Genomic DNA, 18,602 nt, shown 5'->3' on the forward strand with positions numbered 1-18,602 from the left:
TAAACCCAGTTCTCTATGAAGGCAGGAGAAGGGGCCTTGCTCCTGCCCACTCATGAAATCCTGACCTCGCAGAATCAGGGTGTGATCACGGTTCTGTATTTTGGCCCCTGATCATGTCAGAAGAGGGGCAGTGCTTCCCTAATCATGCAGCTTAGAATCCCAAATCTTCAAGAGTTTCTCCCCCACCTTCTGATGTCCAGCCCTGCCAGAATACCATGTGCTGCCCAACAGTGTCGTGGTAGGGCAGAAGGGGACCTATGCACCTGCTGAGGATCCTGTGTGGATTTGCCCTCAATAAACACTGTTTTAGTGGGTCTGACATATGCGCTGCTTGACCATTTGTCCTTGTTTGTATAGCAACTCCAAAATAGCACTTCACTTATGAAATCATTTAACTAGTAACTTCTTATGGTAGGAATGATGCAGTATATACTCGTAAGAACCTTGTCTTTGAGGGCAGGAGAAATAAACCCCATAGTCACTGAGGGCTCAGAGTGCTGAGTATTCCTGTCACTGGTCTCATCAGGTGTGATGTGATGGCAGAACAGAGCACTTACAGTCTATCTGGGTATCATAACATTCATTAAAACCTTTCCACGTGCTTTCTACCCAGCTGTTAATTTAGTGGTTTTTCTCATGCATCCAACATGCCTACACAACAAATAACAAAACTACAGGAATTTTAACTAGTTTAATGTCATTGTGGAAAAGTGTTTGTTTAAATCAAAGGTGTTTAAAAATGTTTTCACACCTCTTCATCTTCATAGTTTATGGATTAGAATGATATTTTTAAACACTAGTGTAAAACATTATTATAAGTAAACTTTGTATGCCTTGCCATATTTCTTACAGTAGTTTAATAATGTTAATATAGAAATGGTAATATAAAGCAGTGTTTAAACTTGATATTGCTGTATCTCTAAGTTAGATATGGTATTTGATATAATTTAATAACTAATATTTGATCAGCCAGTTTTTTTTTTTTTTTAACAACAAAGTACAGTTTTGCTGTAGCTTGTATTTATTATGTTTTTCAAGTCTTTTCCTTTGGAAGACCATTTAGGGAAATGTAAAGGTTAATTTTATATATAAACAGTAGAGGTGACTAAATTTCTCTCTTTTTTATAGTCAAATGTTCTTGTAAACAGAAATCCACAGAAGCCAAATACTTCTTCTTTGTTTTAATAGAATTATTGCCTGACTAAAGCACTGGACACAATTGGATGAAGTTATTTTAAAAGTTTGTTTCAAGCTATCCATATATGAGACCTGGAAATTTTATTAACTGTTTTGTCGTATAGATATAGATGTAGATACAGATCAGGGGAGGAAGGAGGGAGAAAAGGAGATGGAAAGAATGAAAAGAGGGGATTAATTTGCTAGAGTTCTTAAGAATACCTTTTAGCATTAGCATGCCCCATTTTTCTAAATAGCTATATTTTGCTTCAGCAAGTATTCAAAATAATAGAAATGATACCTTTCAGTATGTTTTAGTAATATTTTTCCATCTTAATGTTAGGTCTTCAAACATGAACTAGCTTACTTATTGACTGGCATTCTTGGAGCAGCAATAGATTATTGGATTGTCCTTGGTCTTAAGATGGGTAAAAATGTGATGCGACCCATGTCTGATGACTTAGGAAGTTATGTTTCCCTTTCATGTGATGGTAAGTCTATGTTGCATGAGCCTTATTCCTCACACACGTCATGATTTTATAAAATTTAATATTATAGTATGGAAAATAGTACCTGGAAATAAAGTATTATATATTTGTATATAATATTAATCACATTTTTCTTAATTCTACAACTAACAATTTAAACTACCTCATAAAAGTAAATATTTAAACAGATTTAAAATCAATTTATTATAGATTTAACTTTTTTTTTGTTTGGTGTGTTAGAATCTCACATGGTGAAAACTATTTTTAATACATTTAATACTTCTGATCATTCAACTAGAAAGCACTATCTCTCTGTAATGTTACCTGTGCCATATGAACAGTTTCCTGCTCTCTTCTTGCATGAATACTTAACAGTATTAAAAAATGAAAATTATTAGGTCAGAATATTTACTATGGTATGGAAAGCCACTTGTATTAACTTGAGCTTATATTACTGGTTAAAACATTTCCCCCATGTACCTGTAGCTGTATAATTTTTCTTATTATAACAAAAAGCTGCCACTGCTTCTTTTCCATTGAGTCTGATGATCTAACAAATTAGTATGGATGAAACAAATAAAAGTAATATGTAATACATATGTTAATTTTCTCACTCTTCTTCCTCCCTGTATTATCTGATTTTAAAGTTCCCCTAAAGTAATAGGGAGGAATATTATTTAAGCAATATGACGACAGAACTCATTTTCACATGCTTACTTTATGTTTTGTATGTATATGTGTTAGTAGCTCAATCATGTCTGACTCTTTAGGACACCGTGGACTGTAGCCCACCCTTCTCTGTCCATGGAATTCTCCAGGCAAGAATACTGGAGTGGGTAGCCATTCCCTTTAAAGGCGATCTTCCCAACCCAGGGATTGAACCCAGGACTCCCGCATTGCAGATGAATTCTTTACTGTCTGGGCCACCAGAGAAGCCCATGAAGGTTGTCTCTCACTCTTTTGGGTCTCCAGAGTTAAGGGAGGCTTCTGTAAGACTTCTTTACATTCTTTTTTATTTTTCTTTTTTCATATAGTTGACATAGAGCATTACCTTAGTTTCAGGTGTACTACATTGTTTGACATTTGTGTATGTTAAGAAATTGTCATCACTACTATAAATCTAGTAAACATCTGTCCCCATACAAAGCTATTACAATGTTATCCACATCATTTATATTCTTACTGTTGAAAGCCAGAGCAGTGCCCTATGAAACATTTCCTTCCTCTCTCCCTTTCTTCCTTCTTTCCTAAATTTCTAAAATGAACATATTTTAAACCAAGTGAACTTTTATAGCTTTCAAATATAAAAGGTGACTTTGGTATACTTAAAAATATTTTAGACTAAGTATTCTCTTTTGTTGTACATGTGTTTCATTGCATCTTAGTTTTATATAAAAGAAAAAGTTCTTGAATATGCTGTCAATCAATTTGATACTTCGAACAGATTCTAGAATAAGAATCCAGGCTGTAACTGGGTTCAGGATTTATTCAATGATGCCCTCTGCAAAGAGAGGTCTCTCTTTATACTACTGAAGTTAGAAGATTTTTATCTAAAGCATTTTATCTTCTTTTTTTCTTTCTTTTTCATTGAGCTGAGGGGTGATTACTGTTCCTTTTGTGAAGTAGCTGTCCTTTGTTCCATGACTTTTTAACATTTCTTAGCTCAAATTCAATCTTCCTTCAGAATCCTTTCTTATCATTTCTTTCCCACCATTCCTACTAGATTGTGTGTGTGTGTGTTTTTTCCTTTCTTCCATTTTAGAAACAGAATTCTGGCATCATTTGCTAGCATGGGAACTAAACATTCAGCTAAAAGGATTCCGTTTTCATTCCATAATGAAACTTCTTTGAGTTAGAGAACCCAAGATAGGATTAGCAGTGCCTTTAAAGATTATCAGTATATTTATATGCATTGTTTCCAGTGTGTATTGGTTACCTCTCGGGAGATACAACTTACCTTACAGTGTAACCAAATGCATGAAATAATGAGCCATGTATTAACAGAGTTCTACTGTGTGTTATGAATCAACTTTAATGCTTTCCTTACTTATAATCAAATGTCCCTTAACTTTCAAACAAGCATTATTACCCACTGTTACTACCAGTTTTCACAAGACAAATTTAAACCTAACATATCTGAGCCTGTAACTGACTTCAGCTGAAATTAGACTTTAATGTTACCATTGTAATCCTGTGAACAGACTGATTACTTTGCTCTCAGTTATGCTTGATCACTAATATTTAAAACTACAAGAGATTAAACTGTATTCCTGTTTGAAATGCGTGTTTAAGCCTTTCCTTCCCCTTTTCAAAGCACACATAATTGGTTTCTTAGGCTTCCAATTAAGCCATAGATGGGCAGTTTTAAAAATATATATATCTAAAAATGGTTCAAATTAATATATCATAAATTTTTGTTAGTACATGTTGGTTTTAAGCCTTTGTCAGGATAGAAAAGTCAAGTAAATGATTTATCCTTAAGAGCAGTAGCTTTTCTACAACTAATATGTGAAACTAAGTTGTTTTATTATAGAGCTTGTAGAATAATACACTTAATCCCTACAAGTGAATCTGGTATTCTAGTAATGTCCTTTTGGTGAGTATTTTGATGGATAATCATTTTTGTATTCAGTGGCTAAGTCGTGTCTAACTCTTTGCCACTCCATGGACTGCTGCATGCCAGGCTTCCCTGTCCTCCACTATCTCCCAGAGTTTGCTCAGATTCATGTCCATCGAGTCAGTGGTGCTATCTAGCCATCTCATCCTCTGCCTCCCCCTTCTCCTTTTACCTTCAGTCTTTCCCAGCATCAGGGTCTTTTCCAGTGAGTCAACTCTTCCCACCAGGTGGCCAAAGTATTGGAGCTTCAGCATTAGTCCTTCCAATCAATGTTGAGGGTTGATCTCCTTTAGAATTGACTGGTTTGATCTCCTTAGTGTCCAAGGGACTCTCAAGAGCCTTTTCTAGCACCACAGCACAAAAGTATCAATTCTTTGGTGCTCAGCCTTCTTTATGGTCCAACTTTCCCATCTGTACATGACTAATGGAGAAAACATCACTTTGACTATATGGGCCTTTTTTTGGCAAAGTGATGTCTTTGCTTTTTAATACGCTATCTATGTTTGTCATAGTTTTCCTTTCAAGGAGCAAACATCTTTTAATTTTGTGTTACAGTCACCGTCCACAGTGATTTTGGAACCCAAGAAAATTAAGTCTGTAACTCTTTCCATTGTTTCACTATCTATTTGCCATGAACTGATGGGACTGGATGCCATAATCTTAGTTTTCTGAATGTTGAGTTTTAAGCCAACTTTTTTACTCTCCTCTTTCATCAAGAGGCTCTTTAGTTCTTTGTTTTCTTCCATGAGTTTGGTGTCATCTGCATATCTGAGGTTATTGATATTTCTACCATCAGTCTTGTCCTGCTTTTGATAACACAGCCTGGCATTTCCCTTGATGTACTCTGCATTTAAGTTAAATAAGCAGGGCAGCAATATGCAGCCTTGTTGTACCCCTTCCCAGTCTTGAACCAGTCAGCTCTTCCATGTCCAGTTCAAACTATTGCTTCTTGACCTGCATACAGGCTTCTCTGGAGACAGGTAAGATGGTCTAGTATTTCCATCTTTTAAGAATTTTCAACAGTTTGTTATGATCCACATAGTCAAAGACCTTCTGGATAGTCAGTGAAGCAGACGTTTTTCTGGAACTCCCTTGCTTTCTCCATGATCCAATGAATGTTGTCAAGTTGATTTCTGGTTCCTCTGCCTTTTCTAAACCCAGCTTGTACATCTGGAGGTTCTCAGTTCGCATATTGTAGAAGCCTAGCTTGAAGGATTTTGAGCATTTCATTGCTAGCATGTCTAATGAGTGTGATTATGCAGTGGTTTGAACATTCTTTGGGATTGGAATGAAAATTGACCTTTTCCAGTCCTGTGGCCACTGCTGTTTTCCAAATTTGCTGACACATTGAGTGTAGCACTTTCACAGCATCATCTTTTAGAATTTAAAATAGCTCAGCTAGAATTCTGTCACCTCCAGTAGCTTTGTTCATAGTAATGCTTCCTAAGAACCACTTGACTTCACACTCCAGGATGTCCAGCTCTGGGTCAGTGAGCATACCATCGTGGCTATCTGAGTCATTAAGACCTTTTGGTATAGTTCTTCTATGTATTCTTGCCACCTGCTTCTGTTAGGTCCTTTCCATTTCTGCCCCTTATCCTGCCCATCCTTGTGTGAAATGTTTCCTTGATATCTCCAGTTTTCTTGAAGAGATCTCTAAGTCTTTCCCATTCTGTTGTTTTCCTCTGTTGCCTTCTTATCTCTCCTTGCTGTTATCTTGAACTGTGTTTTTCCCTTCTGTTGTCTTCTCAGCTGTTTTGTAACACCTCCTCAGACAACCACTTTGTCTTCTTGCATTTCGTTCTCTCTGGGGTGGTTTTGGTCACTGACTCCTGTACGGTGTTGCAAACCTCCCTACTTCAGGCACTCTGTCTGCCATGTCTAATCCCGTGAATCTACTTGTCACCTCCACTGTAATGTTATAAGGGATCTGATTTAGGACATACCTGAAAGGCTAGTGGCTTTCCCCACTTTCTTCAATTTAAGCCTGAATTTTGTGATAAGGAACTCATGATCTGAGCTACAGTCAGCTCTAGGTCTTTTCATCTTATTTTTTTTTCTAACTTGCCCCACTTGAGGTCTCCTTTCCCCAAGCTTTAGGATTATATTCCTTCTTCCTTTTTGTTTTTGCCCTTGAAGGGAAAGGTTGGTTGAGTGGTTTGTGTTGATTTCTTCTTAGGGGCCATTTGTGCCTGTGTTCTCATTTCAGGGAGCTTAGTCTGTCCCCCTGGAGGCCTGGGGTCTTCTGCTGTCATCTAGAGGTTGCTTTGTGGGAGTTGCTCCATATCTTCATGAGTTTTTGATGTATTTGTAGGGAAGCTGGCAATCTCCCCGTCTTACTCCTCCGATATCTTCTTGCACGTCCACAGTCAGCCCTAGATCTTGTTTTTGCTGACTGTATACAGTTTCCCCATCTTCAGCTGCAAAGGACCTAATCAGTCCGATTTCAGTATTGACTATCTGGTGATGTCCATGGGTAGAGTTGCCTCTTGGCTTGTCGGAAAAGGGTGTTTACTATGACCCTGTGTTCCCTTGACAAACCTCTTAGCCTTTGCCCTGCTTCATTTTGTACTCCAAGGCCAAAATTGCCCATTACTGTAGGTATCTCTTGATTTCCTACTTTTGTATTCTAGTCGCCTGTGATGAAAAGGACATCTTTTTTTGACATAAGTTCTAGAAGATGTTATTGGTCTTCATAGAACTTATAGCTTCTGCTTCTTCAGCATCAGTGGTTGGGGCATAGACTTGGATTAATTACTGTGATGTTGGATGGTTTGCCCCAGAAATGAGATTAGTTCTTTGTTCTGTTGTTTTTGAGGTTTCTCCCATGTACTGCTTTTCGGATTCTTTTGTCTGTGAGGGCTACTCCATTTTTTCTAATGAATTCTTGCCCATAGTAGTAGATATAATGGTCATCTGAATTAAATTTGCCCATTCCTGTCCATTTTAGTTCACAGATGCCTAAGATGTCAGTGTTCAATCTTGCTATCTCCTGCTTGGCCATGTCCAATTTACGTTGATTCATGAACATAATATTCCAAGTTCCTATGCAATATTGTTCTTTATTGCATTGGATTTTACTTTCACCACCAGACACATCCATAACTGACCATTGTTTCTGCTTTGACCCACTCACTTCATTCTTTTTGGAGCTATTAGTAATTGCCCTCTGCTCTTCTTTAGTAGCATGTTGGATCCCTTCCCACCTGGGGGGCTCATCTTTTGGTGTCATGTCTTTCTGATTTTTCATACTGTTCATGGGGTTCTCATAGCAGGAGTGCTGGAGTGGGTTGCTCTTTCCTCCTCCAGTGTTTCTCACTCTTCACTGTGACCTGGCCGTCTTGGGTGACCCTACATGGCATGGCCCATGGCCTCATTTAGTTAAGCCCCTTCTCTACGACCAGGCTGTGATCCATGAAAGGGTGTCTTACATTACTACTCTTCTTTATCTTTCATCCTTCTCTGCAATGATAGGATTTGTGGATGTGGTTGGAGGAAAAATGTCTTCCTATCAGCTCAAGACTAATCAATGCAAATTAAATACACCTGTGTCTGTTTAGAAACCTGGAACTTGGTTTTTATAGACAGCCCAGTTGTGGGAAGAGATCTTTAATTGGAAAGTATAGTGATAAAAACCTATGTCTGTCTATTCATATATCATCTCTCCAATCATGTGTATATATATAAAATTTCCAGCCTTTTATTTAAAATAATAAAAAGTAATGGTTGTTTCAAATGTGGGAACATATGCCATTAAAAAAAATTTTCTCTTGAAAACCAAGGATTAGGAATATTACCTATTTTCATGGTTTAAAATTTTGTGGGTGAATCTTACCAGTGTAGAAATCATCATTTGAATGAATAAAGTCCATGGAGGAAATAGTCTATAGAAAGAAATTTTATAGTGTGTAGCAATAACTATATTTACTTCTCTTGTTTTCTACAGACTTTTCTTCACAGGACTTAGAGATTTTTATTGGTTCCTTTTCCTCCTCCTGGCTTCAAATGTTTGTTGCAGAGGCAGTCTTTAAAAAGTTGTGTTTGCAGAATTCCATTAGTATTTCTTCTGAGCCACTTTCTCTTCAGAAAATGGTAAGCGCCACTCTATTTTAGTTCTTTTAATTTTTAAGTAAGTTTATACATTCAGTTTTTAAATATTCTTAGTTATTCTAATAATTGTACAGAGCATATTAATCATCTTTCAAATAGATATAAAAGCAGGTAGTTTACCTCAAAATCTAATAATTATTGGCTAGAAATTTTAATTACCTGAGAATAATTAAGAATTGATAACAGAAAAATTATACAAGAATCTTTGTATCACTTGCCACAGTAACTAATGTTGTTATTTTGGAAAGACTGTGATCCAGAAAAATTCTGCATAGCATTTAATGATATTTAAAAAGCAAAATTTGCAAATGACTCCAAGGTTATGCACATATAAACAATTTTATCTTGGCTATCTTTAGCTATTATTGATATTTACTATTTCTAGCAGTTTCTTCAACAAGTGAGAAATATACTTGTTAATAATTGGTCAGGTTGGGAAATACTGTTTGCAACAATCCTTGTCTTTAATGACTTTTGCACTCCTTATTCCATTTATTCCAGATTTCTTTTCTGTTAAAGGAAGGCATTACCAAGATGGAAATGACAAAATGCCAGTTGTACGTAAACATAAATACTAAAAATAGGCAAATTAATTATAACAAGTTGGGCATGAGACTCATCAAAAGAGCTTTCTTAAATGAACATCAAATTTGAGTTCGAAAAAAAATATTTTTAAGAAAGTAATTTTCTTCTTGTGTATGTCATATTGGCATAATGACATGGAACTAGCAGCTTTCTTAATACTTTAGCATGTTCAAATGAGATAGGGAGGCAACCATATTGAGGAAACCAGGAAAATACAACTACATTTAATGGTGAAATGAATCAGGTAACTTCTCTTTACTGTTTCCAGGTTTTTGTAGTTGAGAAAGCAATATTATTTTGCAACAGGTATATTCCTACTTGCCAGCTTTGGGGAAAACTGGTGTGCATGGGACGAGAAAGATGCAGATACCAAAGAAAATAGGACCACGGCCTTGCTTTGAATCTCAGAGGGCCTTAATAATGCTGAATGGTGCTAAACAGAAACAAGGTGAAGGGCTGCCAGAGAAACCGTAAGTGATGCTTGTATACCAGCCCTGCTTTGCTTTCAAGTACAGCTCTTCTCAGGCATCTCTTGAACCGTATGGTTATCTGAGATGTTGTCTGAATTATGCTGGTTAGCAGAAAACTCATTTTTAGACCTACGAGTGCACATGATCAATATTTTCACTTTCTTTAATTCAATGTTCATGCTTTCTTTCTATTAAAAAATAGATTCTTTTTGAAAAGAAATAAAACCCTTCATCAAAATATTGTTCCACACAATTTTTTCCCTGTAATTTAAAATATTAGGTATAGTAAAGATGGGACTTGAGAATGCATGGTCATGTAAGATACTCTGAATTGTTTTAATAGCCTTCCCAAATGAGAAACTGCCTCTCAAAGTATGCCATGCAAAATTCAGAAAACTTGAAATCTTTTTAGGAAGAAGAGGATAGGATTAGAATATGAAAATAAGAATGGGAAGTAGGGGCCTGAATTTTGATCTTATTAGCATTTTGCTTTAGTCTCTCTGCCAAATATGGTTTACTTGGTCTCAACTTCTTTATCTGACGTTCAGTATTCATAAACTTTTTGGTGGTCAGTTGGGTGCAAAGTTAATAAAATGAAAATTAATACATTAGAATTTGTTCCTATACAGTTGAAATAAATATAAAAATAGAAAGCAGTAAAGATTTGAATGAATAGTGGGGTTTAAATTAAAAGAATGCTAGATTTTTTTTTTTAACTCACCATATAATTTGTGCTGCCATGCTTTGGTGAGAAACAAGCTTCCCTTATGTCTTACTTTCTTTTCAGAGAACTGAATCTTGCTAAATGTTCCTCATCATTAAAAAGATTGAAAAAGAAGTCAGAAGGAGAATTGTCATGTTCCAAGGAGAATTGCCCCTCTTTAGTTACTACAAAGATAAATTTTCACAAGACTAATTTAAAAGGTATTCCAAATATTTAAATTAATTTATGCTAGGAACTTTGTGTGGTTGTAGTCAGTATTTGGAAGTTTTACACACTGACCTTGATGAATACGTCACCTTAAATATTGGACGAGGTCCAGGAAAATAACCTTCTTGGAGAGCATATTATTTTTTGAACTGCCATTTATTAAAAAAAAAGTGTTTAATACCTGATGTAATAGAGTATTCCTCCCTTTTCTCCACCTGCCTTTTCAAATATTAAACACTGTGTAGCTCATGTTGAGCTCATTCCAGATTTGCCTGCCTTACTTTTCTATTCCATCTCAACCTGTGCTGCTTAGGATCAGTGTCTTGTGATTTGAAAGTATAATTCAGTCTTCATCTCTTTCAGTTCTAGACGTTTTGTGAACAAAGAATGAGAAGTAGGCTATGTTACATAGCTGTGTTAAGCATATGGACTCTTTTTCTTCCAGGCATTGAGCCCAGACTATGAAATGTGCTTGGCTTTTGGTTCTAACTATACTGGAACCTAAGTACCTAAAGGGATGGAGTAACAAGAATAGCGTTGTAATAATTCACCCTGGCCCTTCTTTAACTTAGGTACCCCTTTAACTCAAAATTATGATACCTTCCAAGAGTCTACATCTGGCCAAAGTAAATTGCTAAGTCTCTTGTTTATGACCTATACTATGTTATCATTATGGTACCAAGCTTTCATAATATTTCTACATGGCATTAAGTTCATAGTAGCATATCACAAATGTAAAACAACTGTCCATTTGCTTCAAAATATGAAAAATGTATTAAATGTGAACTCAGATATTAACTTCACAAAAGTGTCCTTTTTCTTTGTTGATTGTGTCAGAAAGTAAAATGAATATGAATGACTTTAGGCTGAACAGCAGAAGGAACTGGGAGGGAGGAAGAGAACTGAGAAATAGTAGGGAAAAACTTCAAAAGCTTTTCAATGGCTTTAAAAGAAATGTTTTAGTAGAAGTTGTAGAGATAATCTGTAAAAACTGAACACTGGAAAAATGTGCTGCTTAGTATTTTATAGCAAGAAAGAGTTTGATTCAGTATGTATTTCATTTTCAAAGCAATCAGTTAATATTTTTTAATTCCCCTTATATCAAATCATTCCTTGTATCTTAGTAATCTTGTTTACAACATAGAGGAATATAGACAGTTTTAGGCAGCAGGCACTAATTGCACACCAACCCCCGCCCCTCTAGAAAAGACTTTATCATTCTATTTTTCATTCTTGTTCAGCTTTAAATGGTACCAAGGATTTTTTTTTGCATGTGTGTGCGTGCATGCATGTGTGTATGTGTGTGTGTGTGTGTGTTTATATTAAGATTCCCCCATTTTCCTTCTCTGTGCTGCTGTAGCCAAGCCAGACAGCCTATTGAGAAGCAGCAAACCATCTGTTAATGGATTTGAAGTTCTGAATTACACTTGAGTGTGTAGAGGCACTCGTGCTTAGCCAGAAACATTCATTTGAATTAAGCTATCAATGCTGTATAAAAAAGAGCCATACATTTAACATAGGTTCATGAATAAATTTAAGAGAGGGCAATTGCACTCTAAACTTTTATTGCTGTAAAACCCAGTATTTTTGGTGTTCTCTGATCATTTGGGGGTTTTATAGCAAGATTGAAGCTTTAAACCTTGAACTAGGAGGAGACAATGCCTGTGTTAAACCTTTTGCAGTAGAATTTCATTGCTGAATTGCTGACAGAAAGGCTGTATAAAGGGGATGGGGTTCCCTCCCCCTTCTTTTTTTTTTTTTTCCCTAATGTGAGAGATGTTTAAACCAGTCAAAAGGAAAACTCAATAAATAATTTTCTGGCATGGGGCCAGATCTCCTGGTTCATGCCCTTTGATTATTTTCTTTAGTTGATATCTTGTCTTCTCTGGAATAATCTATTAATTTTTTATGGCAGGAGAAACACCCCTCCATAGAGCTTGCATAAATAACCAAGTGGAGAAATTGATTCTTCTTCTCTCTATGCCAGGAATAGACATCAATGTTAAAGGTAAGTTCTAAATCTTTGTTGTCTAATTCAGTGTTACATATTTGTGATATTAAATAGTTTAATTTCAGCATTACTAAAAATCACTTAAGTATATTTACCTAGCATATGTTCAAAGTATTATTGGTAGAAAAACCAAGAAATTCATCATATACTGATGTAGAAGAGTGCACAGTCATTTTTGGCATCTATATTTTGACATACCCCACCATCAACATTTTAAAATAGTTTTTTGTCTTTTATTTTATTTTCTATAATTAGAAATATTATACCCCTAGGCATTTATATCAAAGCATTCTGTTTGTATATAAGGCACTTATGAAGTCACACTGATAAGGGAAGTAGAATTTCAGTACTTCACTACAAAAAGTCGTACTTTTGCTGTTTAAAAATTTGCCTTGATTTCTAATTTAGACAATGCTGGCTGGACGCCTTTGCATGAAGCCTGTAACTATGGCAACACAGTGTGTGTCCAGGAAATTTTGCAACGTTGTCCAGAGGTAGATCTGCTCACTCAAGTGGACGGGGTGACTCCTTTGCATGATGCGCTGTCAAACGGACATGTGGAAGTTGGCAAGCTGCTGCTCCAGCACGGGGGTGAGTGCATTTATGCTGAGCGAGTTATGATAAATTATCCAGTTTTGATGAATCCCTCAGAGGTAGAAAGCATTTTATGTTTTAAGATCTATAAGGAAAAATGCCTTTATTATATTTTAATGAAAGGTAAACATGAAAAGTCTGCTAACATATAAGCACCTTTTATTTAGTAACGATAAAAGCCTTTCGATGAAATGCACTTATTTCTTGTGTCATTAAGCCTGTATACCTTTGTTACGAGAATATATTTTGAATTGAGTATGTTGGTTTTTACTGTTAATCCTTTTACTTAAAAGTATGTAATGTCTATAAACCAACTATTTCTGAAAGCTTTTTAATAAGTATATGTAAATGTTCATTTGTGAGTACTTGGCTATTTCATTCTTATTTCACTTCCTGTATATAACTGCTAACGTGATTCTTTTTTTTCTTTAATGAGTCATTTCTTTACAGACTACAAGAAAAGATATCCTAGAATATCTTTTCTTCATTCACATTTTGTAGTCAATTAAGTTAAGTAGGAGAATTGCCAAATGGTGATAATTGTTGTGTAGGGGTTTGTGATGGAAGTAACTTGAGCTCAGTATTCATCTGCTGCTTTTTCTGCTGATTTCTTATCTGATCTCTGCTTTCCAAACCCTTCCCCAGCCCCCCAGTTCAGTGATATTCTTCTTATATCTGAACTGAAAAATATAAATTTTATATCAAAATGTTCAAAACTGATTTGGGTTTTAAAAGGAAAAACAGTGATGACAAGCTTATAATGCAGATTTGTATAAATTTCCTGTTACTTTTATTTGCATTAAAAATACTATTGTACTATTTGTCCAGTAATTAAAGCTATTTGGATGAAAATAGTGTATTTTATTTAAATATCTCTTTACTGTATATCTATATCTAGCTCTCATTTGTCTATCTAAGGAAGGCTGTATATCATGGTAGTTTGGTGTATTTGGTTATTTATAGTCTTCTCCTGCCCCCTAAAGGCCTTTGTGTGTCTGTTTTACTTATACTATTTCATAATCAATATATTTTTCAGTTTTTACACTTTTTTTTAGTATTACATGGTTACAGAACCATACTGTTCTATCTCTGAAGTACTTCATTTTTCTGCTTAACCATGAATGTGACATACCAAGCCAGTATTTGGCTTTGCTTCACATGGTCTAAGTGATATAAAACCTTTGTTGCATTAAGTCCAATTTTTCAGAAGAAGAAGGCATTATATTAACCAGTGTGAATTGTTTTAGGACCTTTGGTGAAGAATAGTACACAGATGAGTTATTTATCCTAAGAGAGGAAATCTACTTGTACTTGGATTTATCAAGGCCCTTTGGCAATCATATAGATTTGTCTTTGCCTTAGTTATAATCTGAGTTTGGACCTATCAAATGGTTTGATATGATCACTATAGAAACTATGTTATCTCTTTGTTGTGAGTTGCTTAGTCTTTCTTGAGAGCTTACAAATTTATTTATGTTTGTAAAAATTTTGTTTACTTCTGGTATCTTGGGTTCATAATTTTGTTGTATTTTCTCTTTTAAACAGAAGTAACTTGAAACTTTGGGGCAAATATCACCATAATGAAATCTAGTTTTGATTTAGAATTTTTTCTATAAATTATATATTAATCATATGTCATCGCTGGTTAATCTTTTATATTAACAATGAAGTACATTGTCTATCTAAGCCCCACTACATATGTCCAGTCAGATTCATCATGAAGAGTTTTAGCAATTGTGACCTGATGACATCTGTGTTGTAAGGTAGAATCTTCAGATTATGTCTGCTAGTACTCAAACCTTTTCATTCCTTGTAACATTTGTATGGCAAAGTGCATAAATAATTACAGGATATGATTGGCAGGGGTACAAAGTACTCCTGTTCTTTACAGTGTGACCAAATACTGAGTCACTGTTATTTTGCCCCTCCCATATCATCTTTTACTACCCAGGGGATAAATTCTGTCTTCAGTACTTTGTAAGTAGAAGGTTAGATGGGTGTAACTAGCATAGGTGAAATGAAATCTGAGTTTGTCCCAGAGCATTTAATATTTACTTTTTTGTGAATCAGTTACCTTTACTAAAAATTGAACATAAGCAAGGGTAATGAAAAATGTGTTCTGTCTCTGGGCAAAGTTTTGCAGTCTGTACTGCTGCTATCACCAATTAATTAGCAATGGAAGGGGGCAGTTCTTGTTCCTCTTGGTGGTATTACGAAATATCTTTAAGACTCATACAGAATTTAAGATAAATGTATTTTGTTAATTTCCTCCAGGAACACTGATATTTCAAGATGACAATTTATAAAGTTTTATCCAAGTTTTATATATATGTATATACACACATACACCATATATGTTATTTATTGAACTACGGCATATACTTTTAGACAAGCCTCATTAGGCAATTGGCTAGGTGTTTTTTTTTCCTAAAGCACCTTTGTTAGGCAGTTAGTATATATAGCTAGGTAATTATATCAATATGAATTACTACAAAATATGACTGTAAACTGAGCCCTGGGTGGCTTTGAGAAAAAAAGAGAAAATATGGCTGTTAAGCTGCCAAAATGTTTTATGCTTAACATTTTGCATTTTCTTTTTCACAGGCCCAGTGCTTCTACAGCAGAGGAACTGTAAGGGGGAATTGCCCTTGGATTATGTGGTATCATCTCAAATCAAGGAAGAACTATTTGCTATCACAAAAATAGAAGATACAGTGGAGAACTTTCATGCACAAGCAGAAAAACATTTTTACCACCAGCAACTTGAATTTGGCTCATTTTTACTTAGTAGAATGTTACTAAATTTTTGTTCAATTTTTGGTTTGTCTTCAGAGTTGTTCTTAGCTTTCAAAGGATTAACTCATCTAAATGAGCTGCTTATAGCTTGTCAGAATTATAAGGAAACCACTAGTGCTCATACTGACTGGTTATTGGATCTTTATGCTAGAAATATAAAGACATTGCAGAAGCTCCCAAATATTCTGAAGGAACTGCCTGAGAATTTAAAAATGTGTCCTGGAGTACACACTGAGGCCTTATTGGTGACATTGGAAGTAATGTGTAGGTCGGTCACAGAGTTTTCATGATGATGCCAAAAAATAGGGGTCAGCTTTCTAAACCTGCTCAGCTTGCTTTGTCATTTATTAGAGACTTCGTTGCTTATTAACATGTTAATTTCATTTATTTATTTTGCAGAATTTGCAGCCTTGCTAAATTTTAAAAGTGCTTAAAGAACTTATGCAAAGCTGTAATATAGGCTTCTTTTTCCACTGTGTAGAATTTAACTGAAAAGTAAAAAATAGTTTTGTTTGTTATACATTGCTTTTATTAATCTGTATTATTTTTTGGTTTAAAAGTGATATTATTTATTTACATTGTACATGTAAAAATTTTTAATTTAAATATTTTTTAAAATCAAAATGTAATGTTCTCTATTTTAGGTGTTTTGGGTCTTAGAATCATAATGAGAATATTGATGCAAATATGCACCTATAAACATGTAGCTCCCTGTTTCTTCTCTGTAGGCTGTTGGAATAAAATACTCATTTTAGTTTTACGTGTTTCTAAAATGAACATTTCAGAGTTCACAATAATATATTTTTTGTTTTTAAATTAGTAAACGTGCAAAGTTTAATAATTTGATCCCTTGATCTATTTTATTTTAGCAGTTCCTATACAAAGTGTATTTCTACTCCATGTAACTGCTCTTCTCTAAGTAAAATAATCTGCTTTATAATGTTTTATTAAATATTAAGATCATAAATGGCAACAAAGTAATGACTTTGAGATTATCTAAAATCTTAACAGTCCAGTATGAATTTACAGAGTAGTAACATTTCATTTTGCAGTTTTTCCTAACACTGATTTATAGTAAAACTAAAAAAGGATATGGATAATAATTACTTTTGAAACTGGAATTGCTTCACTAGTGGAGTAAGTTACATTGTGATACAGCTGGAAAAGAAACAATTAGAACTTCCATTTAGATTTTATGTAACTAAAGTGATGATCTCACAACAGTTATTATAATCTGTTAAAAGAAGCACTCTTTAGTTGTATTTTGGAAATAGATCTTTTAGCAGGATACAAATGCTAAGAGTTTTATTACTGGGTTTATAGTCTTAAACTGAAAATTGCTACATTAGTATATCACCTCTGAATAAAAATCAAGTTTTTTTCCTACATTTTAATATCAGTAATTTCTTACACCTTACTGTAAAAAAGTTTTTAGTTAGCCTTCAGATGTGACATACAACTGCCAAAATATCAGAGAAAACATGATGTAGCAGAGACTAAGGCACATTATAATGCTTTCAGAGTTAAGTGCTTCCCCAGATGATGCATAAGAACTTTTTGATTTTGAAGAACAGCGACTTTGGATCACTTACTTGTGAAGGCATGTGGAATAACATCTGCTTGATAAATGAATATAAACTTAAAAACATAGACTTTGACATCAGACAAACATAGTTACAAGTTCTTGTGTAATTTCTTATTAACTAAATTAAGTTCCTTTCTGAATTTTGGTTGTTGCACCTGTCATATGGAAATAACACCAGATATCTTGGTCACGATAGAAGTACTAGCCTATCACCTTATATGGCACTTAATGTTACTTTGTATTTTATTATTTTAACTCCTCCTTTTAGTTACAGCAAATCATTTAGATAGTAATTTCTTAAGTTGCTAATAATTCTAAGTTAATGAGATAATCACCATCATGAGTTAGGGTTTTGTGCTGCTAAGAAAAAGTGGTTTTCTAAATTAAATGTTCACAAGAAATATTCATTTAGTTGCAGTTAGTATTAACATTTCATAACTGTTCTGTCTGCCGATTTCTACAAGTCATGTTGACATGAAATATTTAACACTAAACTGCCAGGTCTCTATCTCAAGAAGGTATCATTGCACTTTGCACTTCTTTAGAAGTATAACTTGGCAAATAGATTACAGTGTTTTGTGGCCTAGTTAATAATACTGGTAAATATATATGAATTTAAGCCTGCAATAGTAAACTGTATTTTCCATATTACTTCTTAAATGTTTTATTTTGGAAAACATAATTGCCTCAAATTTATTTTAGGTATAAAGAAAGTAGAAATTTTAATAGATAAAATTTATAGACTTTCTGACCCCTGACTTTTCACTTGCAGGTATTTCAAAGTTGCAGCAGCCGAACAGAAAGCTGAGTAATGCTATTCTTCATTGTACTCTGCCAGATTTCATATCATAGTTCAATGGAGTTGTTTTTTTTAAAGCCTATAAAAGCCCTTATTACAATATAAATAAAGCTTGGAAGGAGATTTCTGAGCTGTTAAGATTCAGCTTTCTCAATACATAATCCCCACAGGTATTTGGAATATAAAAGATTTTAGAGTATTCACCGTCAGCTTTTCAGGAAGGGACTCTATGAAATTTTCTAGCTTTTTCTTAATTTTCCTATGCATAATAAGGTGGTCCAAGTATATACCTTTTTTTGTCATTTCATTAACTCCAAAATAACCAGAAAGACATTTGTCCTCATTAAATCAAATGCTAAATAAGTCAGTATTTTGAATTCATAGTTTCTTGAACACCTACTATGTACCAGGTGGTATGCTTGACAGGGGCCAACTACAAT

General features: G+C 34.6%; 1 protein-coding gene across 1 annotated transcript in view; it reads left to right on the plus strand.

The window, feature by feature from the left end:
• The window catches only part of SLF1 (SMC5-SMC6 complex localization factor 1), a 68,878-nt gene extending 52,340 nt beyond the window's left edge, over positions 1–16,538 (plus strand). Inside the window, exons 15-21 of the mRNA XM_020873028.2 lie at positions 1,520–1,667; positions 8,228–8,373; positions 9,283–9,446; positions 10,234–10,370; positions 12,293–12,385; positions 12,797–12,979; positions 15,587–16,538. Of these exons, the coding sequence (XP_020728687.2) occupies positions 1,520–1,667; positions 8,228–8,373; positions 9,283–9,446; positions 10,234–10,370; positions 12,293–12,385; positions 12,797–12,979; positions 15,587–16,068 (1,353 nt within the window). The 3' untranslated portion in view covers positions 16,069–16,538. The remainder of the gene's footprint in view (positions 1–1,519; positions 1,668–8,227; positions 8,374–9,282; positions 9,447–10,233; positions 10,371–12,292; positions 12,386–12,796; positions 12,980–15,586) is intronic.
• Positions 16,539–18,602: the final 2,064 nt, after the last annotated feature.

Source organism: Odocoileus virginianus, chromosome 3 (assembly GCF_023699985.2).
Source record: "Odocoileus virginianus isolate 20LAN1187 ecotype Illinois chromosome 3, Ovbor_1.2, whole genome shotgun sequence".
In the NCBI taxonomy this organism is placed as follows: domain Eukaryota; kingdom Metazoa; phylum Chordata; class Mammalia; order Artiodactyla; family Cervidae; genus Odocoileus; species Odocoileus virginianus.